A 24,267-nucleotide genomic window follows, 5' to 3' on the forward strand; every position below is an offset into this window, starting at 1 on the left:
AAGAGAAATCTGATCATCAAATCCACCTGGTGATGTGTCAGTTAATTAATGCATTTAAGTGAATTTTTAATTTTAAAATAACACACTCTAACATTTCCTCTTTCATTTTCTCTTTTGTTTTGCCACATTAGTTTGCCCTTTTTCAAAAATCTCCACTGGTTTGAACAATCATCAGATTGTTCATTAGATGTAATTGTTTACTTGACATTTCTATAATCTGACTACTCCAAATAAGATAATGTTCAGATTTTTGGTGTGCATGTAAACATTGCCATTGTCCTAAGATGCAATCACACTGACTTATGCATCCAAATGTACCACAGTGGCACAGTCTTCCTTTTCTGCCTGATGTACAGTATACAACAGGTGTGGCAACATCAATATAGGACCATTACCTAATTTAAAAACATTTTGAAATAATTGAGAATGCCAATAATAATACAGTAATACAAATACTCTCCCTTACACTGCTACTGGATTGCCATCACCATTTTCAAATTGTCAATGGATGCCCAATAAAAACGTCCTATCTCCCTATTTTAATAAGTATAAGAGTGCTACTGTAGACCCTATAGATCTATTTGCATCCTCTTGGAGAGCCCTGTGTCACTATTACACATGGTGAAAAGTGGTATGTGTTTAAGTTAGGATTAAGTGTATTTTTGTACAAATCTTTTGGTACCCTGATAATTACCTCTGTGGATTATGAAATAGCGTACCCCGGGAGGAGTATTTGTTATAGAATATATTTAGCTGCAGGAGCCCTTTTCTTTAACATTGACTATGCCATTCACATCTTTTCTGCACAGTACTTATTGACTTGATACTGTAATTAATTATTTTTATGTTTGTATGCATAGCCAGTGTGGGCAAAAAGTAGTGATAGGGATTATTTTAATCAGATTAGATTTTAGTAATGAAGGTACTAGTTATAATAGAACATTGAAAATTGAAGTAATAAGAATCTGTGTAATCCCGCAGTCATCTAGGTCTGATTCACTGCAAAAGAAAATCTGTAAACTGGACAAAACGTTGTAGAAGTGAAGATGTTTCACTGCTCATCCAAGCTGCTTCTTCAGTTCTGGTCAGATTGCTGGTGGACACTGTCTTATATCTACCTAGACGGAGGAGCTAACTACCCTGAAACTCAAAACACCTATTGTCTACAGCTTCTGTTTGTAGGCTAGGTCTACTGTGCTATCCTAAGTGTGCACTGTGCCTGAGTCCCACTTAGCATATTCATTCAAGCACTAATGAGTGGCAATGTTCACAGTGTCCACCAGTAATCTGACCAGAACTGAAGAAGGGCTTGGATGAGCAGCGAAATGTCTTCACTCCTACAACGTTTTGTCCAGTTGACACATTTTATTTTTCTTTTGCGATAATTAGAATACAGTTACTTGAACTTGTAACTTTTAGTTATTTTGTGTGTAATCCATAGAACGGTGTCATAAAATTGTAAAAAAGGTAAACAGGTAGCATGTGATGTTCTCTTATGGTGTGAGAAGCAGATCAGCTGTGAACCAAAACAATACAAATATGGTGAAGTATGTGTCACCTGTGAAATTAGGTTCTATAGCAGAAAGTGTAATTAGTGTGAATTCATCCTTTTTATGAGTTGGTTCTTGAGCTGTATGTTTCCTTTTTTTTTTTTTCAAAGTAACTTTCCTATTATTATTATTATTATTATTATTATTATTATTATTATTATTATTATTATTATTATTATTATTATTATTATTATTATTATTATTATTATTAGGAGGAGGACTCATAAGTAATCAGTAATCAAATTCATTTTTCAAAGTAATCTGACCAACACTGATTGTATATTTTAATCCTAATATAACTAACTCACTTACTAAAAACAATTAACACACTCTAAAATGCATAATTAGATATTTGGATTTACAATTAGGCTGCTATACATTGTGTAATCAATACTGGTAGAAGCTTAAAGGTGAAATCAGTGTTGAATTTTTGCTTTTCTCCAGTGGAGGGCAGTAGATCCAAACAGTAGACTGACCCTTCTCTGTTGTGGGGAACACTGAAGATGTGATGTGCAGAGTTATGTTAAATGGTATTCCTTTATACTAACATAAAGCCTAATATGCCACACTTAAAATGGTACAAACTTTTATATTATTCTATAATGTTATTAATAGTGCAGCAATAGCAGTGACCCATCGACATAGACTTATAATATAATTAATATTTTATGTTGAAGTTCAAAATGTTCAGTGTATGTAGGCACCTGCCAGAGCCAGACCTGGCCTACTCTTTGCACCTGCCGTGATTCCTCCTCTCCACCAGAGGGCGCGCTGTGCAGGCCCGTGTGCTGTATCAAAGAGGGAAGGGTCGCTTTTCTGCTTATAATTTGATCTGTTTTATGATGTCTGATCGCTTTAGATCGGTTTGAGGTTCAGTGTTACTACTTGTTAAAACGAGCTTGGCTCGTATAAATTAGGTGAAGATGTCTGCGAGCGCGGTTTATGTCTTGGATCTAAAAGGAAAGGTAAGATAACGGAACAGCTGCTCTGATGCTAACGGTAGCCTGTGACTAACAGCGGCTAACACCATTGGATAACACATTCCTCACAGATTATGATGTGGCTGATGGAGATTTAACAATGGTTCCGAAAGCTCTGATGTGGCATTTCGTGCACTGTGCATCACAATCATTTATACATATTTGAAAGAGAGTTTTATGACTTCAACCCAAGTGCAGAGTTCAAAAAGGATATTGATATTTTTTACATCATTCATTAGCCTTGTGTTACCAATCTCTGCTTTGGTTTCTTGTTACGTGTCAGATATAGTTAAGGTTACAGTCGCTTGATTGTCGTTACCTCTGAGCTGACAGATGTTTGGCTTCACACCACTGTCGCTGTCACAGGTGCATCAGTGATACACCAGAAACACTGACCTCTCAGGTGACAGCGAGGAGACTGTGGACAGCTGTCATTAGTCATCTCATAAGGCTACTCCTTGGCTGCATCCTAATTTGAGAGAACTCGAATGAAAGCAAATATAGTCTTCCTCTGTTTATCAAAGTGCTCAGAATTGGGCACTAATAAATCCTTTATTATATTTCTCATTCTTGCAGGTGCTGGTGTGCCGAAACTACCGTGGCGATGTGGACATGTCTGAGATTGAGCACTTCATGACCCTCCTGATGGACAAAGAGGAAGAGGGAACGCTTTCCCCGATCCTCGCTCATGGGGGAGTTCGCTTCATGTGGATCAAACACAACAACCTCTACTGTATCCTTACTATGTATACTGTTAAAACAGCCTGATCTTTGAAATAGGTTGCTGTACGCCTTAGTCTTTGTAGGCCTAAGTCTTAGTCGACCAAAGTTTTTATTAGCTGTCTAATTATTATTTTATTGGGATTGTAAGAATATTTGTGTATCACAGCACAAAATGGGAAGTTGGACTTGGAGTAAGTTAGTTTGTGTGAGTCGAGTGTAGGTTTAATCTGCCTTTTTACAGATAAATACACTTCTTATTACAACGTTTCTATATAAATATTTGTAATTTCATGAAATTTTGTTGTTTCGGTGCACTTTGGATCAGATTATAGAGATACTTCATAGTTCAGAGAGCACCACACACACCTTTTAAGTCAAATAACATTGCACTGGACAGTTTGTTTAGTTGACTACAGCCCTAAAGCTACCTGTCTTACTCATAGGAAATCTGCTGTATGAACCTTAACATCTTCTCCAGTGGTTGCAACCTCCAAAAAAAATGCTAGTGTTTCATTGGTGTTCTCATTTTTGTACAAAATTGTTCAAGTATGTATACATTGAAACTTCTGATAGTTGTCATAGTTGTCAATATCATTTATAAAACAAGGTACATCTGTTTTTTCATCAGGTTTTCTCAGAGTATTTCAAAGAACTGGAGGAGGAGAGCATCCGAGATAACTTCGTCATCATTTACGAGCTGATGGATGAGCTGATGGACTTTGGTTACCCCCAAACCACTGATAGCAAGATTCTGCAAGAGTGAGTAATCTGCACAAGCCAGATGTGGGAAGTGTCATTATTAAATTCAAAAATCAGATTAGCCCATCTAAAGATTAGGAATAGTATTATGCATATGACTTGGTGCATTACACATCCATATAAGGGACAGTTTCTTTTTTTACTAAATAATGACATGAAAAGTAACCAGGAAGCAACAGCATTTTTCCAGACTAATCAGTACACACCATTTATCATTCTTGGTCTGATTTGTTTGGTGTCATGTAACAAACTATTCTGTTTTTTTGTTTTGTTTTACATTGTTAGCTTAGATTTTCTGGTGGAGGGTATGCTCCTACTTGTCTCTATGAAGATGCTAATTAATTACCTGGATTGTTAAACTGTATGGCATTTCTTTAATTACAGGGGGTATCCATTGATCTGTTGAAGAATATTTTGTGAGTGAGGTTGCCTCTCCACAGATTGGACCTGGAACTTGGTCTGGTGGTGTCACCTGCTTGTCTCCATGGAGATAAATCAGTTTAATAATATACTACGAAGCTTCCTCGGCAAAGCAATTACTTCTCCATGGATACCAGAAGCTCTTACTATTAAAGTGTTGAAACAATATTGTTAGTTACTTATATTTATATTATGAGAAGCTGTCTCAGTCTGAATTTCCCCTGCTGTTTCCTAGACTACACAGACAACACATTTCCGTAACTGTGGGAGACTCTTTGATGTTTTTTTAGGAAACCAGACAGGCCCTAAATTCCTTATTTTCTTAGTGTGTTTATATTTGTTTGTCAGATACATAACGCAAGAGGGCCACAAGCTGGACACTGGCGCCCCCCGCCCCCCAGCAACAGTAACCAACGCTGTGTCCTGGAGGTCAGAGGGCATCAAGTACAGGAAGAACGAGGTCTTCCTGGACGTCATCGAGTCGGTCAACCTCCTGGTACGAAGCAATGACCTGTTTTGGTCACACAAACACATACTTATACTTTACAAGTTAATGTAATGGGGACATTAGATTTCCCGAAGACTGATCCTAACCTTAATCTTAGTTACTACTTGCCACAACTTAACCCAAAGCAACCCGATATCAAAACCATGTTGTTAATCTAATAAAAAGGGAAGCATGTCCCCATGATGTGTGTTTAAACAGATTTTTGTCGCCATAATGTGATAAATATCAGACCATTCACTCCCTCTGCTTGTAAACTTCCTCTTTCCTCTGTTACACTGTGCAGCCCCCAGGATTTCTAAAGACTTCATTGTGTAATATTTTAGAAAATGGAGGCATAAATGTGCATATAGTGTAGTAGTGTAATAAGCCCATTATATTGGTTTACATGCTATGGGCACATCATTAAAAGAGTATTGCCCCCGATTTTGCTCTAGCTATACAAATACTAGTGCTATTCTGTTATGTCACCATCACATATTTTGAATCCAGTGCCAGGATCACAATCCACTTTTTTGTTCCATGCTGTAAAAAATTATTGAGAGTCTTAATCACTGGCCACTAGAATGCAGACTATTCTTTTATGTGGCTATGCAGTGATTGCAACAATATTCAGCGCTACAAGTTGTAAAAATTAACATGTTGCTAACTTTCCATTAGGGATGGGCTTATACCGATATAGCTGATATCTGTCTTGCTGCTGTGGCTCATAACTGATATTTAGCTTTGAAAAATCTTTAGCGAGTTAAAGTAACAATCAAACTTTTTCACTTAATGAATAATAACAAATTGTGTTTTAATTATATATAAAATAATTAGTGACATGCTGGTATAAACATACATCCATATAATGCAAAAAGTATCGGTATTAAATGTCAGCCGATGCCAACATGGAAGAATCAATATTGAAGAATCGGTATCGATATTGCCCGATACTGGAACTGATATATCACCCATCCCTACTTTGAATATCTATTATACAGCCAATAGAATAACTTAATTTTGATACACAACCCCATTTTTCATTTATATTCTGATACAATGATGATTCTTATTGTAGGCAGATTATATTATACCATCTTCCCCTAGCTTGATTATCTGTCTCTGTGTGTTGCAGGTTAGTGCCAATGGTAACGTCCTCCGCAGTGAGATTGTGGGCTCCATAAAGATGCGTGTGTTCCTGTCTGGAATGCCTGAGCTACGACTGGGCCTTAACGACAAAGTGCTGTTTGAAAACACTGGACGTGAGTTTCTTTCCAAACATAGAGGAGATGGCACAGAAGAGAGGGTGACTTGGGGGACGGTGATCATTTAGGAAGTGTGTGTGGAAAAAGGGAGTGGCTCCAAGACGCCTGGCTCCGATTCACTAAAAGCATTATTTTAGAAACAACAGTAATTGGTTTTCAGAGTTCAAAATGCAAGATGTGTATTTTGTTTATTGTGTTCGTTGTTACATTTTGATCAGTGGGGAGAAAGAAGACCACAACAACATCTTTCAATTCAAAAAAGAGAAAAGGGAAACAGAGGAAACTTCTAAAATTACTCAAAATATATAATATATATAGTGGAAAACTACTGTGACTAATATAATTTCCTGTGCGGGACACTTTATCAATCATCAATTTTCATTTTTTTACATGCTTGTCAAAAATGGCTTAAACCGTTTTGTTTTTCTTTTTTTTAGATTACTAAATATACAGTAAAACCATTCAGCACATTTAAGAATGTACAATGTTTAAATGGGACACCCCTGAAGCAGTACATATTATTATAAATACAGTTTACATACACTATATAAGAAGACACTTACACTTTTTTTTCCTCACTGCCTGACATGAAATCAGACTTTTCCTGTTTTAGGTCAATTAGGATTACCAAAATTATTTCTATTTGCTTAATGCCAGAATAATGAAAGAAGGAATTTTTTTTTAGACAATTTTTCATTACTTTCTTCAAAGTCAGAAGTTTACATACAGTAAGATTACTATGCCTATACACAATTTGGGAAAACCCAGATAATGATGCCTTGTGTTTGGAAGCTTCTGATGGTTAATATCAGGAAGAGAATTGTGGACTTGCACAAGTCTGATTCATCCTTGGATGCAATTTCCAGATCCCTGAACCTGCCACATTCATCTGTTCAAACAATTATCTGTTAAACACCATGGAAATATCCAGCCATCATACTGCTTAGGAAGGAGATGGATTCTGTGTTTCAGAGATGAACATGCTTTGGGCCGAAATGTGCATATCAGCCAAAGAACAAAAGTAAAATACCTTACTGGCTGAAGCTGGTAAGAGTGTGCCATTATCCACAGTGAAATGAGTACTGTACCGAAAGGCCACTCTGCCAGGAAGAAGCCATTACTCCAAAAGAAACATAAAAAAGCAAGATTAGTTTGCAAGTGCACACATGGACAAATACCTTAATTTTTGGAGACATGTCCTGTGGTCTGATGAAACTGAAATAGAACTGTTTGGCCATAATGAGCATCGTAACCTTTGGAGGAAAAAGGCGTAAGCTTGCAAGCCTGAGAACACTGTGAAATACAGGGGTGGCTGCATCATGTTGTGGGGTTGTTTTACTGTAGGTGGGAGAGTTGCACGTCCTAAACTATATGGATGTGTATGTGGAAATACTGAAGGAACATCTCAAGACACCAGCCAGAAAGTTAAAAGTTAAGGGCAAATTAATCTTCTAAATAGACAATGACCTGAAGCATACTACCAAAGTGGTTACAAAGTGGCTTAAGGATAACAAAGTCAGTGTTTTGGAGTGGACATCACAAAGCCCTGATCTCAGTCCTACTGAAAGTTCATTGGCAGACCTGAAAAGGCATGTGCGACCAAGGAGGCCTGGAAATGGCTCAGTTACACCAGTTCTATCAGGAGGAATGGGCCAAAATTCCTGCTAACTATTGTGAGAAAACGGCGATGGTGCCAAATACTAACGAAATGTATCTAACTTTGAAGAAAGTAATGAAAAAATGTCTAAAAAATCCTTCTCTCATTATTCCAGCATTTAGCAAATGGAAAAAAATAATCCTAATTGACCTAAAACAGGAAAAGTTTAGTCTGATTTCATGTCAGACAGTGAGGAAACAAAGCACATCTGTCTTCTTGTATAGAGTATGTAAACGTCTGGTTTCAACTTTAAGAATAAAATCTCCCAGCAAATCTTCCAATAATGAGTATTGCAAATTTCCCTCTTCTGTTTTGAGCACCCTTATGGGTCAGCTGTAAATCACAAACTTGAAGCACTCACCTTTGCCTATTTCTCAAATCTTTAAAGTCTTGAGTTTTACTATATTCAACATTGACATTAATATCTTCATGACAACATCCATCTGTGCTATTTGACATTACAAACACATCCTAAATGAGTTTACCTCTGATGTTTTTGCTCAGGAGGGAAGAGTAAGTCCGTGGAGCTGGAGGATGTGAAGTTTCACCAGTGTGTGCGTCTGTCGCGTTTTGAGAATGATCGCACCATCTCCTTCATCCCTCCAGATGGAGAATTTGAGCTCATGTCTTACCGCCTCAATACACATGTGAGTACTGTTTTATTAATATATATTTACGGTGTGGTTGTAATGTCATTTTTATTTATATGTACATAAATAAATATACACCCACACACATACATACATTCACACACACTTTTTCTGTAGGCTTTATTGGACAGGAGTGATTTAAACGTATGTAGTGAGCAGTAACATTTTTTTTACTTGAATGAATCACTTCAAAAATTTCCAAAGAATTGCATGTAAATTCAGGGCTGTATTTGACACGAAACATTTTTGACCCTTGAACTAATGATGACATAAAACCATTATAGCATTTTTAAAAGCTCTTAAAATTTGATTCAAGTCAAATTTATTAAAAAGGAGACTCTAAATGTAGTATTTATGATGCTTTCCTCCTTTAACTAAGCTGTTTATAGCAACTGCTGGTATCTGAAAAAGTCACTCTAGGAAGTTGATGTTGATGATCAAGTGTTTGTATTTGTTTTGGAGTTGCAATGTCAATTTGCAGTGTAAATATTGATCCTGAAAACTGTATTTCAGTCTATAAACACTTGACTGTGGATGAACTGATTTGCTGGATCGGATATTGGCTTCAAAATATCAGTTCCGCCGATATAGTGGTTGGACTTAAACTTTATGTACTAAGAGATAGGTTTGGGCGACTAAAGTCATAGTTCGCCCAGAAAGTTTCAGCATAATGTTCTAATTTTTATTTATACAAAGCTGTTCTATACTTATTAAACAAATATTAAACATATTAAGCATATTAAACAAATTCTATGTTGGCATTTTTATCTATTTGAACCTTATTTGCACTCAGATTTATTGTAATTTTGGTAATTATTTGGCAATTTAACACATCACCAACCAAACTGCATTCTTATTTTTTGAGGGCAAAGAAAGTTAATTTTTAATGATTATTATGGGTTATTTAAGTTTAAACTGTAAAAATGTTACTGTAAGTATTTTGCAACGCGTTTACCAGTAAGCCCGTGTAAATGAAGGGAAGTGTGTATTGTTACTTCCTTATAATTCCCAATCTTAGTTTATATATCCTCCCTAGTGACACGTCATCTTTGATTGGAAAAATGGAAAGCTTATTCAGTTTCCCTGTAATTTAAAGCAACTGTGTGTCATTAAGTTAGAGGATTTGAGACCATCTGGCTAAATACAAATAGCCTTACTTATTTTTGGAATTACTAAAAGGCATTTTCCACTAGAAATTATATACATACATATGTATGTATGTATTTGTCATGTGTATATATAATGTATAAATGTTTGTTTGTGTGTGTGTATATATATATATATATATATATATATATATATATATATATATATATATATATATATATATATATATATATATATATATATATATATATATATATATATATATATATATATATATATATATATATATATATATATATATAATAAAAACAAAAACCTCTTCCAAATGATCTCTTGTTGTAATGCTCATTACCATCCACAAGATGGTGACGCCCCCACACTATAACAGCACTGTTTCGCCAAAGCTATAACTTTTTTTTTTTTTTTTTTTTTCAGGTGAAGCCGCTGATCTGGATTGAGTCTGTCATTGAGAAGCATTCCCACAGTCGTATCGAGTACATGATTAAGGTTTGCCACGCCTCTCATGAGCTCCAATGACATTTAAGCAGTGTCTCTTATGTAAGCAAGAGCTAGTTATGCTACCAAGTTTACTAGGGATGGGCGTGGGGGACATTCATCAATACAATAGACATCTTCATAATGATTTTGACTTGTTCGCTTGTAAACTCCACCTTTGTAGTTGTAGTTGTTTGAAGAAGCTTGTCATAGCCGTTTAGGGTTTATATTGGGACAACACTATATTGAAAAAAAAACACGTCTATTTTGCTCAAGTAAAATAGCGCAACCAAAATAGTAACTTGTATTATAAAAATTATATTAATACATAATTAGGCATGCAAACATGTGTATGTCTGTCTGAGAATCCAATTAAGCAATACTTTAACTTGAAAGAACCAAAAATTGCATAAATATTGCTTCAACATAAAAATGATGCATAAATAAAAAAAAAATATATTTTTTAAAATATAAATTATAATAATAGTTATTGTTACAACATATGTTACTTCAAAATACTACACTAAAAAGTAGTGTTCTAAAGATTGGGCATATTTGCGTCTGCTCCTTGGTCAAGGCATTAACATCATAATAAGTCCCCAAGCACTTATTTTGACCATTTTGTTTGTATTTTTTTTGTATGTTATATTATTATCAAACCATATTTTGGTTGAGTGCTCATCTTGTTATTTTTTTTCCCAGGCCAAGAGTCAGTTTAAGAGGCGTTCCACTGCCAACAACGTGGAGATCCACATTCCAGTGCCAACGGACGCGGACTCACCCAAATTTAAGACGACTGTGGGCAGCGTCAAGTGGGTGCCCGAGAACAGCGAGATTGTCTGGTCAATCAAGTCGTTCCCAGTGAGGAAAAAACATTGACTCATAATAACACTAAAATACAATTGTACAAATGACGAACATAATATAAAACATAAGCTGGTGTTGTTTTAGCTTAAGTGGAGTTTTGAATTGGTCTCGGGTGTGGACATAGTTTGGATGTGTCGTGGAAGCTTGTAAATATTATGGTATAGCGTGGGAAGATGTTCACAAAGTTTAGAAAAATGTGCAATTTTAGTTTTTAGTATTCATTTTTAGGTTTATAGAGAACCATTATAGAGAACCATCAAGTCACCTCCATTGGTTTTAATTGGTGAAATGTGTTGTGTATTTTAAATATACAATATGGAATAATGGAGAATTACGCTGCTTTGAGAATGTAAGAGAAAGCAAAACAAGACCTGTGTTGTTTTCTTTCTAAATCAGCATTTGGAATTACCAGAATTACTGTACATATAATTATCAAATAACAATAAGAAAAATAACATTACGTTTTAATTTTAGTGCTACAGCAGGTATATCAAGTCAGAGTTAAAAACATTTGCGCAAGAAGTACAAGATTATAAGATATATTTAGAAGGCAATAACAAGTACTTCTAGGCTAATAGGATATTTACGATAAAGTAAAATGTAAATCATGTGAAAAGTGTATGAATCCAGGTTTTATGTTTCACTTTTGCTTTCCAAATGCTTTGTTCCTATCAGGGAGGTAAGGAGTACTTGATGCGGGCACACTTCGGCCTGCCCAGTGTTGAAGCTGAGGACAAAGAGGGCAAACCACCAATCAGTGTCAAGTTTGAAATCCCCTACTTCACCACCTCTGGCATCCAGGTATCTCTTTTCCCCTCATTAAAAAACTAAAACTCTCAAACATACACATTTTAGGTTAAACGAGGTCACATCAGAAGAGACAAGTCCAACCTGGGTTCTTTCCAAATCAAATATTTTGGATAATTGCGGTGCAAACTTGTTTCCTTGCCGTCTTTGATTTAGAGCTTATGGCGTGCTGTCAAGTGTAGTCATGAGTGCAATGTCCACAACAGGAATTTAAACTATTCACGCTCATTCTCCTTATGGCCAAAGGGGGCAGCAGCGGTTCATTCTTGCTCCAGGAACAAGCTGGAAGCCCTCAGAGTACATTAGGAAAGTTGCTGAAAAGTAGTAAATTTAGTTTTATTTTGTTTGGAAAATTTATGGCATGCCTCTAAACATGAAGACATAATCCAAAACAAAAGTAGGTGTGGAGAGTTTGAAAACAACAGCTGTGATCCATTTAAATATTTATTCAACAATATTTTATGTGAGCACACAATGCACATGTAAATACCACTCAAATTCTAAAAACAAATAGAACAAAAATAATGACAAAACAATTAAATTAAATTTATTAAATCATATAATGTTGATGTTTTCATTGTCTCAAAGGAGCATTGTTCAAAGTAAATGCATGTGATGTTGTTGCTTGATCTGGAATGTCCCACAGTATGACAACTTATCTATATCTTTGAGGACATGCAGGAGGTGCCACCAGACAAAGTTACAGGTGTGATCTGTGGAGATCAGACACCACTCACAATAGTTTATTGCTAAAGAAAAAGTCTTGATAAACAAGCACAATAAAAACATCTGTAATTGAGTAATAATAATAATGGCTTACACTTGTAATGCGCTTTTTCAAAGCCTCTCAGTGCTACACTATAGTCATTATTCATTTGTTTCCACACTTGTTGATGGTAAGCTACTATTGTAGCCACAGCTGCCCTGGGACAGACTGACGGAAGCGAGGCTGCCAATCTGCGCCATCGGCCCCTCCGACCACCTATCATTCGAGCACACTTTCATACTAGGCTAGGCTGGGTGAATTGTCTTGCCTAAGGACACAACGACAGAACTTGGTCCGAGCAGGACTCGATCCTCCAACCTCCGGGTTGGGGGACCAACACTCTAACCACTGAGCCACTGTCGCCCCAAAATGTAAGATAGATAACTCTAATGCCATACTATGAAACATTACAGGCAAAGCATTAACCCCTACATGTAGACAAGTGGGTGGCTGATCCTCCACTAGAAAAATGACACTCCTGCTCCTGTAACATTATTATTGGGCTTATTTGATTGGCTATATTTTTTAAATATATAACTGCTTAACCTTTTGTTAGTAGTGTGTCTCCATCACCAAAGCTCAAAATGCTCTGTTCCACCTTGTGATGTCATGAAGCTGTTTTTTTTTTACGTTAACAGCTACCGTTTACCTTTTGCTCAGTAGAGATTGGCAAATCCGGAGCTGAAACTATCCAGATAATTCTAGTGAAGCTGTATGAAGTATAAAACACATTGGAGCACTTCCTGTATCACCACACGACATCACAAGGTAGAACAGAGTTTTCCCTGTGTGTGTCAAACATGTGTGAATGAAACAAGACACAACTCCAGATATGCTTTTTATGAGGACACAACATTATAACAGATCAGCAAATAGCTTTATATGGGCCCTTTGAAACAGCTGCAACTGAAATTTTTCACTAAGGGCTTGTATTGTCCAACTAGCACCAGTAGCCATTTACAAACTTGAAGCTTGAGAAATGTGTATGTGAGCTTCTTGAGAAATGTGTATGAAATATTACCAGGGACATTTTGTGGTGTGGAAAATTGCATAAACAAGAGCTCATCATTTCGGCCCCTTGCCTGTATGTTAATGACAGTAATTCACAGCTTCAGTAAGCACACAACTGCATGGAGATTCGCTAGCTTCAGTTCCCATGACACACTTAGACAAGCTAATGTTTTCTCCTTGAATGAAACTTGCTGACCACAAACTTTTAGCGTAGCACTGACTGTATAATTACACTTGTTCTGTCATTATATGTGTAGCAACTTTGCACACTGCTCGATGAACGCAAAATGAACTTTTCCCATATGTACCAATGATAAGCTAACACATGCAACTTGTTTTGGAAATATCCTTTTTTTTTGGCCCAAGTGATAATGTTTTGTCAGGTATAGGCTTATGTAATGTGAGATAGCGTTGCGTGGCCTGGTTAGGAAAAAAAAATCAACTTGCTATTTTAAAATGAGGATTCTGCTCATTGTAAATAAATTTAGTAGCATTAGCATTTGGGAGATGATAGAAATGACAAGAAAAAAAAAAAGTTTTTGTACAAAGGCAGGATAGTTTGTTTTGATAACATTCTAGTATCTAAATAATATGCGATTTTTATTTGATTGCAATTTATTATGAAGCCCTAATGGCAAGCTAGGACATGCAACTTGTCTTTGGGAATATTCAAATTAGCTCCAGTTGAAAATATTGTCAAGTAAAAGCTTATGTAATGTAAGCTAGCATTCCGTGGCCTGGTTAGAAAGCACGATGCTCACCTTATTGTTGGGTCAATGCAGGGATATTGCATTACCACCTGTAAAAACGCTGGCCCACTCATTTATCTGAAAGGACCGGCAAGACAATAGTTTCAATAAAAAACCTTTATGGGTCATTTAGCTCAAATGGCAAAAAGGCTAAGTAGAGTAAGTCAACTCGTATTCCTTAGCTTCACTGACTAACATACTCATAAAAGGAGTTTATATTTTACCCTTTATTTACATCTTGTGAATCTCTTAAAGTTTTCTTGTTCGCCATTGTATCACCTGGGTAGTTAATGTAGATATTTGTTAGCTTTATTATCTTTCATATATAGACCTGCCACGAACACATATTGAAGTTCGAAGTGGGCAGCAGTGGCTCAGTTGGTAGAGTATTTGTCCACTGATCCGAAGCTTGGCGGTTCGAATCCTGCTCTCGATATAAAAACATCCTTGGTTGAGCGGTCAGAGCCACTGAACCACAGGTTGGCTGTACGATGCCAGCTCTCACAGATGGATGCTGTCATTGTGTCCTTGGGCTAGACACTTAACACACCTCACCCGTAGTGTCTGTGCACACTGGTGTATGAATGTGTGTGTGAATAGGTGAGTGGTTCCTTGATGTAAAGTACTTTGAGTGCCTTTGAAGGTGGAAAAGTGCTATATAAAAATTTGACCATTTATCCCAAAAAAGTGACCAAGTGCGATTAGTAACTGAAACCAAAACATTAAGCAGAATGATCCCCAAAAACTATTATAAATGTACAATATTGTTAAAAAATATGAGCTGCAATAAATAACAAACTAACTCCATAACTACATTCATTCTGTGTCTTTAACGAGACATAGAAGTACCCATGATAAATATTGACTACCAAAAATTATTGTTCCATTTGTCATGTATTGAATGATTAATCGATATAGTAGTTATAGTGACAGGCCTATTCCTTTAGTAGTCCTACAATAATATGCTTGTGTTCCATGTATATAAATTATAAATATCCATATTGTCAACATGTATTATTACTTTCTGCAGCAGCAATTGTGGATAAGTCCAAACTAGATCTGCTACTAAAAACTGAAGTTCTGGCAATTTGTGATCTGCAATTCAAGTCTTGTTCTGTTCTCTGCTTACAAATGAATATGCCATCTTTCCTTGTATCAAATTTACTGACCTCTTGTTTTAAAAAAGCACGTAATCCGCTAGTAACATTTTAACTTTAAATGATTGTTTTGCATTATTCTCTCATTTACATCATGAGTCCTGCTTTTTCACATTTCCTACAATAGCCAACGCAATTTGATTAAGACACTTGACTGCACACTCGGAAATGGCAAATTCCCCCATTACTACCCATGATGTCTTTTAGACTTTTTATTTCAGTGTGCTATTTCTTTCTTTTCTACTATTTCCAGTAAAGATTTTTTTTTAAATGGACAGTATCATTAAAAAGCCTGAGCTGCAACAAATAAATGGCAGAATGAAACAATAATTAGCCATAGAAGTGACTTTTTCACCCCTCTAAAGCTCAAATCATATCGTAATACAACAAAAATAACCAAAATCTCACCATTATTGCAAAGAATTTGTACACACGATAAATATTGAGCTAACAAAAATGATGTTCCCGTTATCCTAAATTATTATGTCCAACGATAAGTCAATGATAAGTCAATTTAGTAATTATCGTGACAGGCGTAGGTACAATGGATCTATACTCGGAGATGAATTTTGTTCAAATACATGAAAAAAATGGGGTACTACTTTAATGATGTTTGATGTTTGCGTACTTAAATGTGCAAACTAAAAACAAACTTCATGTAAAATCAAGGGCTGTAAACAACCATTTGGCTTAGTAAACATGCACCTAAACTTAGGACCACCATATCTTTAGCCTAGCCTTTTATTCTCTGCTATAAAGCTTGGAACACACATGGACTTCTCTGATTGGCCATTACGCACATCGAATGAATCCTACCTCTTCATTGCGACCTAACGAGCCCTTTTCCCATTAAATTCTTACGTCAAAACATCAACTATTTGTCTTATTACAGGCTAAAGTCAGACCAGCTTTTAACACCAAGCTTGTGTGAAAGAGGAGGCCATAGAGTTTAATTAGATGCGTGTAAATATCAAAGCATGAGAAAGTTCCTCTTAACTCTACCACTAAGTGCAGAGGAGAGGGATTTCAAGTGCGTGTGAGGCAAGAAACTGCACCTTATAAATTTAACAGGAGTAAACCAACGCTCTGGACATCCATTTTATTCACAATAGTCCATAAATATATTCAGAATAAGTAAAAGTAGGTGATTGTACATAAATAAGTTTAAATGTAAACTGTGGTCAATACACAGGTATCTGACATAGGTAAAGATAAAGTACCCAGACATGAAAATATAGTAGTGTAAAATGTATTTTTTTTCCAAATATGATACCGTGATAACTATTAAAGGTACGACACTCTAGCTGCTTATCTCCAAAAAAGATTGAAGAAAATTATTGTTTTGTCTGGAATCTTCTACATTATGGCATTAAACTTCTCTATCTCCAGGGACAAGCAGGTGACGCCACCAGGCCAAGTTACAGGTCAGATCTGTAGAGAGGTCACAATAAGAATGTATGTTTTTCAGGGTTTTTTTCTAGTAATAAAAAGAGCCATAATTGAATAAATGCAATATAGATTTAATGTTTAGTGTTTTTAAGTTTAATGTTTTAGTGTGGAACTTAACATCTCCCTAGACTTAAGCAGGTGGGGGACCCTTCACCAGAAAAGTTAAAATATCCAGGAAATACTAAGATTATCTAAAAATCCCATTGGGAATGAATACATTATTACAACCCTTCAGGTTTAAAAGCCTGTAAAAATCAGGCACAGCGCCTTTAATACCATATAATCGACATGGCACTCTCACACCTCACTATATCTTTGATTATTTTTGCAAACTTCACCTTAGTTTTAAAAGCACATAAACGCGGTGGTAGAAGTGTCTTAAAGTCTTGATAACAGCAGACCACACATGTAGGCTGTACTTAACCAAAAAATGATACAACAAACATCCTCTTTCCCCTTCTCATCTCACATAACCCATAATGATATTCTGTGTCGGAGGAGTTTCTGCTGACTTGCGTAGCCTCGGTCAGATGGGCGACTGTGTGTTTGGAGTTTGAAATGCTGATCCCAGAGTCTGCTGTTTATCGTCATGTGTCTGAAGCTCTCTCTGTCTCACTGAGCTCACCGTGAGAGAGGCTAATGACAAGGCAGAGAGAAGCCTGGACCCAAAATCTAAAGTGGTGGAGATCCTGCCTCCAAATGTCCTGCTTCTCACAGCAGGAAGTAGGGCAGTGAAGACGGGATGGGAATGGGACCAAGTGTTGTGGATGTTGATGTCCTATCCACAGTTTGGAAATAATATGCTGTCTGTATTTAATCATGGGTGGGTAGCAATAATACTGAATCCAAGGGGCTGTATTACGCTATTTTTAATATCTGTTATAATGTTGTATCCTTGTCAAAAACATACCTGAAGTTAATTTACACTTTTAACACACAAATCCTGCATATTTAGGCTGTGTTCTTCTCTCAAACTGAAAATACTGTAGTTTAATGCAGGGTGCACTTCTCAACAATCATTTGAATAATTTGCAGCCCTGGAATTGCCAAACTTTGAGCCTACAACTAGGCCTGTCACGAAAACACATTTTGCAGTGCCATGTATGGCTTAAGTAAAAATAAACTTTAAATGATAATATTGAAAACTAATTTTTGCCTGTAACCCTAAAGGCAGGATTATCACCAAATTATGCCCCAAAAATATTCAAAATGCTCAATATTGCTAAAATGATCTGTAATAACTAAATAGCAGATCCATACTGAGTCCTGTGTGAATTAAACAAAACACCTCTATATTTAAGTTTTTAATGAGAAAACTACATGGCAAAAAGGACCTTTAAGCAATCACAAGAATACAGTAATTACATCAATAATTATTGATGTAATTACTGTGCATTTGCATATTATGGCATACAGAAATTATGCATAAGCAAAAATACAAAAATGCTGATTTTTTACATTTCAATGATGTTCACCCACAGAATGGGCGAGTGTACACATTTGGGTGAGATGTCGAGAAACATGTAACTTTAACACAGTAAACGCAAAGGTGCCAGGCAGTCCACACTATTTTTAGATCAATTTCTCGTCATGGTGTTGAAATATCGGTTAATGGCTTGTGAAAGTGGTCTTAGATAATGCTGATGTGAAATTTTTGTGGACCTAGAGAAAGTACATTTAAATGGCCCATATGTGTGTGCCTTGAAAGCTTTGACCACTTCCTCTTTTTACAGTGACTAATACTATTACTTCCTCACATATTGTACTGAACACGTTGGCACCTGTTATTGCAGAGATGCAGTCAGTTCCCACTGAAATGTATTGGGACATCATTGATTGGAGGCTTGTTTCAAAATATTTTGAAACAGTTTGTATCAAAATATGCAAATTTTACTTTTCGGATGTCCACATAAAAGTGTTTATATATTGTTAATGAAAGTCATTTATTTTCAATGTTACACATTTTTACTTTGATATACTTGGTTAGCTGATGGTTAGCTGCTTCTGTAGGGCTGTCTTTCATCACAAAACTAGATTAAGGCTCTATATGTGATTTTTGCTGTCTAAAAACATGGTCCAAAGTTTTTCCTCACTTATCCATTCAGAACATCCTAATTATTCACTGCAATGTGTTTATAAGCAGGTTATAAGTGTTATAAGAGTTTCACAACTCTCAGAGACTAGAGCCTTGCCCACGGTAAAGCTAATAACTAGCATGCTAACACTCACATCCAGATTAACGGACACAAAATACTGTCTAATAAGATGCAGACAGTATATGGCGGATATATTTTGACCTCAAGAGCTGCTTATACAATATATTTGTACTGGGAGAAGACAAATTTGGGGGAAAAAAATCAGGTACAGGCCCTTTAAACTTTAATACATGATGGGTGAAGTGTCTTGCCATGTGAAACAATGGCATGGATTCAGTCACTGACCTTGAGCTGATAACATGATGAATAGTGCCCTTATTGTTTCTTATATGCAAACTTAACTATGTGCTGTAGTAAACTAACTCAGATTTATTTATTTTTTTGGTGGGGGTTCTGGTTATTATGTTTGTTTGGTGGATCCATGACTGCTCGAATTGTTGACTAAAGGAAGTCAGCAGCCTTGTTTGTTTTATTAAGTCATTTTCAGAATCAGAATCCTTTTATTGCCATCGTTTGTGAACACAGTTCACAAACTAGGAACTTATTTTGGTGATAAAGTGCAACATAGAACATAAAACACACTGAATAAATACAAATACAAATAAGGGCATGCACGAAGTAAAAAAAAAAAAGATATGCTTAAAAATCAAATAAAATACTTAAAGGTAGAAAATATATACAACAGCAGCATCAGAACAACAGTGCAAACATGACTTATTAAAGTGGCCGGTGATATAAAGTGTCCAGTTTTGTGCAAATATTATAAAGTGTTCATGAGACAAACGGCAGAGGGGAAGAAACTGTTCTTATGATGAGAGGTTCTGGTCCCAATGGACCGTAGCCTCCTGCCAGAGGGAAGTGGCTCAAATAGTCCATGTCCAGGGTGAGAAGTGTCAGCTGCTATACGGCCTGCTCGCCCCCGAGTCCTGGAGACGTACAGGTCCTGTAGAGATGGAAGGCTGCAGCCAATCACCTTCTCAGCAGAGGCACAATGCGCTGCAGTCTCTGTCTGTCCCTGGCAGTGGCCCCAGAGAACCACACAGTGATGGAGGAGGTGAGGATGGACTCGATGATGGCCATGTAAAACTGCACCATCATCTGGACCGGCAGCTTGAGTTTCCTCAGCTGCCGCAGGTGGAACATCCTGTGATGGGCTTTCTTGATGAGGGAGCTGATTGTCGGCTCCCGCTTGAGATCCTGGGTGATGCAGGTGCCCAGGAAGCGCAAAGAGTCCACAGTGGTGATGGGGGAGTCCGTCAGGGTGAGGGGAGGCAGGGGGGTTGTGACTTTCCTGAAGTCCACAATCATCTCCACTGTCTTCTGGGCGTTAAGCTCCAGGTTGTTGCTGCTGCACCAGGACACCAGCCGGTCCACCTCCCTCCTGTAGGCAGACTCATCGCCGTCCGAGATGAGTCCAATGAGGGTGGTGTCATCCGCAAACTTAACCAGTTTGACGGAGTCGTAAGATTTAGATCAGTGGTTCTTAACGTGGGTTCGATCGAACCCTAGGGGTTCGGTGAGTCAGTGTCAGGGGTTCGGCGGAGGTCAAGACACACACCAGACTCATGATTCGCAGACTGTGAGCGTCTCCAGACGTTGGCCGTGTCCCAATTCGACAAATGCACCCTTTGATGTGCCTATCGAAGTACCCGCCCGACTTAAATGAGGCGTTTGAATGGCATAAAAACATAAAACGACATAAAAATGAAGAAAAGGAACAGATTTTGCTGTGAAAATGACATGAGAGTGGCCAAGGTGAAGCCATGCATTTCTGAACTGGTCTCTCAAAGGCAACAGCAGAAGTTACACTGGTTTGCAGTAAATATTCATTATTATTCTAGCCTGATGGAAATTAGGTGATGGGTGTTTGTTAAAATGTTAAAAATAATAAATAGCATAAATACAATAAGTTCATTATTGGAATACATAAGGTTAAAAATTAAAATCATTTCAGTGTGGTAGAATTAAAAAAGGCCAAGTCTTTGTAAAAAGGTAAGTATGTAATTTGTTGTGAGTTCATGCATTGTACTGGTTTTATTCTTATGTTAATGCACAGTTCATTTTGTGCACCAGTAAAACATACATATGTCTTGAATTTGAAAAAAATTATATTTTATTTTTCAATAAAGAAGGGTTCAGTGAATGTGCATATGGAACTGGTGGGGTTCAGTGCTTCCAACAAGGTTAAGAACAACTGTTTTAGATGAATATTGCAATTTAAAATGTGCTATGTGTTTACATCAAAGAACCACTCACCCATTCACACACAGACTTATACACCAGTACACGCAGACACTGGCGGCGTGGTTGGAGGAAGTGTCTTGCCCAAGGATACAATGACAGCCGTATGGAAATGAATGGCATTGTAACAATAGCATTTTACAGTAATGCACTGTATACATAGAGATGCAGAAAGTATACCTGGCCAACATAGTACATGGGTAGAAGGATGGTAAGGTATTTACCAGATTTAGTCCTAAGAGATTTGTGTCTGTCTAGATATTTCATTATTATTATTACAGTAGCTCAGTTGGTTGAGTGTTTGTCCACTGATCCAAAGGTTGTTGGTTTGAATCCCACTCTCTCTCTTTTTTTTTTTTTTTTGCAATCAAGTCCTCCTGATACGATGATGAAACAGCCAAGAAGACAAATGTAAAAATTAAACAAAAAAACATGCATATATTCTAACTGAATGCTTTGGCTTTCTTTCCTGCAGGTGCGTTACCTGAAGATCATTGAGAAGAGCGGGTACCAGGCCTTACCGTGGGTGCGCTACATCACTCAAAATGGAGGTGAGTTGAGAGGTCACATTATTTTTCTTACACATGTGCGGGGCATGCCCATATGTGCTGTTCTTAGGCAACTATTGGGCAACGCTGTGCAATGTGGTGGGAACTTTTGTTTAAAAAAAAGACTTGCAGTGTAGAACATGAGGCAATATGACCACGTCCTGAGAAATCTGAGAAAGCAAACTCATTTTGACTGATTTTTTTCTTCAAAGATTACCGTATTTGCACAGGCTGGTCTTTTGCTAATGTTGCTGCTAATTGCAAAACATCCTCCTCTCATTTCCTTCGACTTTTCATTTATTTTTGGGTGGAAACCTCAGCTGCTGCCCACTCTTGAGTTCTTTCCAAATCTTTATTTTATTTGTGCATTTGATTAACTGAATTCATTTCCTCCACAGATTATCAGCTCCGGACTCAGTAGGGCTTGCTCTACGACGACAGGTGGACCTCCAGAAGAAGGGGCGGAGTTTAGTTTGCTAATTATCTTTCAAAGGCAGATTAGCGCTCCTTTTTATCCAACATCTACTTTTTTATTTTACTCCAGATTTTTTCCATTTCTTATCAATGCAAGTGTTAAAAAAGGCCTTTGAGATAGCAGCCGTGCAAAAATCGACAAGGCCAAAACAAAACTGGAGAAATGTTTACATTCAACTTAAAGCTGCATTATGAAACTTTTCTGGAGGATCCACCATTTGCTTGTCTCCATGGCGATGTTGCTGTTGTTGGACGGCAGGTGATGTCACTAGGTCAAGTTGCAAGTTAGATCTGTGGAGATGGGACCCCACTCACTGTAAGAATGTATGTTTTTTTATGTATTATTTAGCAATAAATACACTTGTTATTGAATAAAGCTGAGATACTCAAGTTAAATACCATATTGTGGAACATCCATGGAGACAAGCTGGTGGTGGACCTTTGCCAGAAAAGTTACATAGTGCTCTTTAACACCATGAATTGTACACAATCAGTGAGATTATTGCAATTCATCTTGTGATACTGTAACCTTCAATTCTCATCAGTTCAAATCGACTTTTTTAAAAGAAGCTGTTTTGTTTTGATGCCATTTCACTATAAAGTCAGTGATTATTATCTGTATATATTGTTACATGTAATAAGTCAGTGTTATTAGTTACACAACATGTATTAAAGAGAATGCCAATGGTATTTGTCTCAGAGTGACAGCTGCTGATTTGATCCATGTGATGCTCATTATGTGCTTCGCTGTCGGTACAATGTGAGAGGTGTGGTATGGGTCAATACTGCGGTGTGGATATTCAAAATGACCACTGCAATAGTATTAAACAATGTTAGGAACAAAGCAGTGACTGAGTTTTAAAGGAAACTTTAGAAACTATTATAAGGCAAGTTGTAGTGTCATCCAGTTATATCTGTTGGTGCATCTGTAATGATCAGTAGTACTTAGACACTGCATAATTCACACATGAGCTTTTTAGGGCTGCAACTACAATTATTTAGCAAATTGATTAAATCTTATTTTGTTATATCATAAGACTGTCAAAGCCTGCAAATGTGATTTTTTTCTTTCTTTCTTTTTTTTTTTATAAGTACTACCACTCTTAGAAGTATTTTTCTTAATTTTGTACATTGCATCTTTAGTGGTCTGTGGTCCAGATAATGTTTATTGATTAGCAAATTAGCTGATTATTTCAGTAATTGTAATTGTTTTTTTGTTTGTTGCAGCCCTAGAGTTTTTCAACAGAGCAGAGCAGAATCTTATATATTACATACTGCCTTTATAACATAGAAATTAATCCAAAATCAACAAAATTACAAATATTAATCAATATTTTTCTTCTTGTCAGTATTATATTGTGATGTTACACACTTGGTTTACACTTCACTCTAAAAATTACGCCTCACACATCAAACCATAACAAAATAGTTTAAAAAAACATTTCTGAGCCTGTTTTTGGCTATGGAAAGTTACCCATCCTGACCGGCCCATACCATACCTCTGCAGTGGAAACTTCAGTAAACAACAGTCGCACTTGTTGTAAATTTCTGTTTTCCAGTTGGACACCTGTTTCCCCTCCCCCTGTCTGTAACCTCACATTTCAAATCATTAAAAGTCTATTTAGAAACCTTTCCACAGCGTCTGCGTCATTTCACGGTGATGTCAGAGCAGTCTTCACACTGAGCTGCCACACGGTCATCCACAGGCAGAGCTCCAAAATCAAATATGGAGAGAAAATGACGATGGAGAGGGAGGAGAGAGGGGCTTCCCAGAGCAGAGCATGGTGACACTGTAATATTTGGGTGTATTCATATGTCAAACTTTATAATCATAATTTAAAGAAGTCCTTGTTTCATTATGACATTATGCTAAGATCTCAGGCTTGTATTATTTTGTTTAAATTAACTACAAGTCGCTTAACCATAATATTCATATACTTGCACTTAAC

General features: G+C 36.8%; 1 protein-coding gene across 2 annotated transcripts in view; it reads left to right on the forward strand.

Annotated features, from left to right (window-relative positions):
- The window catches only part of ap1m1 (adaptor related protein complex 1 subunit mu 1), a 32,544-nt gene extending 8,592 nt beyond the window's left edge, over positions 1-23,952 (forward strand). Inside the window, exons 1-12 of one of the 2 annotated variants that reach the window (XM_033982487.2) lie at positions 2,326-2,515; positions 3,107-3,263; positions 3,732-3,799; positions 3,882-4,012; positions 4,781-4,928; positions 6,055-6,181; positions 8,346-8,488; positions 10,034-10,105; positions 10,796-10,954; positions 11,636-11,761; positions 21,772-21,847; positions 22,243-23,952. In XM_033982487.2, coding sequence (XP_033838378.1) covers positions 2,474-2,515; positions 3,107-3,263; positions 3,732-3,799; positions 3,882-4,012; positions 4,781-4,928; positions 6,055-6,181; positions 8,346-8,488; positions 10,034-10,105; positions 10,796-10,954; positions 11,636-11,761; positions 21,772-21,847; positions 22,243-22,265 — 1,272 coding nt within the window. In that variant the 5' untranslated portion in view covers positions 2,326-2,473 and the 3' untranslated portion in view covers positions 22,266-23,952. Of the gene's footprint in view, positions 1-2,325; positions 2,516-3,106; positions 3,264-3,731; positions 3,800-3,881; positions 4,013-4,780; positions 4,929-6,054; positions 6,182-8,345; positions 8,489-10,033; positions 10,106-10,795; positions 10,955-11,635; positions 11,762-21,771; positions 21,848-22,242 lie in introns of those variants that run through there. The other variant, XM_055228802.1, reaches the window with a different exon arrangement.
- The last annotated feature ends 315 nt before the right edge of the window (positions 23,953-24,267 follow it).

The sequence above is a fragment of the Periophthalmus magnuspinnatus genome, chromosome 17 (genome assembly GCF_009829125.3).
Source record: "Periophthalmus magnuspinnatus isolate fPerMag1 chromosome 17, fPerMag1.2.pri, whole genome shotgun sequence".
Lineage (NCBI taxonomy): Eukaryota > Metazoa > Chordata > Actinopteri > Gobiiformes > Gobiidae > Periophthalmus > Periophthalmus magnuspinnatus.